We start from the raw sequence: 535 nt of genomic DNA on the forward strand, positions 1-535 counted from the left end.
ACCCCCCACTCACGGATCAGCTCTGCGATGGCCCTCTGTGTCCGCTTCTCCAGCTTCTCCAGCTTTTTGGCCACATCTCTCTTGAGGTCCCTGGAGCAGGGAGCTGGGGAGAGGCAGGGGGCTGAAGGCCGATCCCGTGGGCTTTAGGGATCACACTTGGCTGCCTGGGGAGGCAGGGGGCTCCCCAGAGCCCATCCCTGACTGTCCTCTGAAGCCCAGCACTGGCCAGCCCTGCACCACAGACCTGCCTGGCCTGGGGCACTGAGCCCAGCTGTGACGGGCAGGTGGGTCCTCAGGGCTCCTCTCTGGGTGTGGCCCCCTGTCACTGTCAGGGAGAGACATCCCCTGGCCTCTGGGCTTCCAGAAGGGCACACACCCGCTCAGGGTCTCCTAGGGCATCGCCCCACTGTCTCTTTCATCAAACTAAGACGCCCTTGGCTACAACACCAGGGCGAGCTGCTCAGACTGCAAGCCAGAGGCTCTGCCCGCCACCACTGCTGCCCCAGGGGCTGGGGGGCGGGGGGGGGAGGGGCTC

At 66.0% G+C, this 535-nt stretch overlaps 1 protein-coding gene across 1 annotated transcript in view; it reads right to left on the reverse strand.

Moving 5' to 3' along the window:
• Positions 1-13: 13 nt before the first annotated feature.
• CCDC12 (coiled-coil domain containing 12) overlaps positions 14-535 on the reverse strand; it is a gene marked incomplete at its 3' end in the record, with an annotated part of 51892 nt that continues 51370 nt past the window's right edge. The window contains 1 exon segment of the mRNA XM_014585210.2: positions 14-90. Within this exon segment, the coding sequence (XP_014440696.1) occupies positions 14-90 (77 nt within the window).

This window comes from Tupaia chinensis, unplaced genomic scaffold, assembly GCF_000334495.1.
Source record: "Tupaia chinensis unplaced genomic scaffold, TupChi_1.0 Scaffold149184_1, whole genome shotgun sequence".
Lineage (NCBI taxonomy): Eukaryota > Metazoa > Chordata > Mammalia > Scandentia > Tupaiidae > Tupaia > Tupaia belangeri.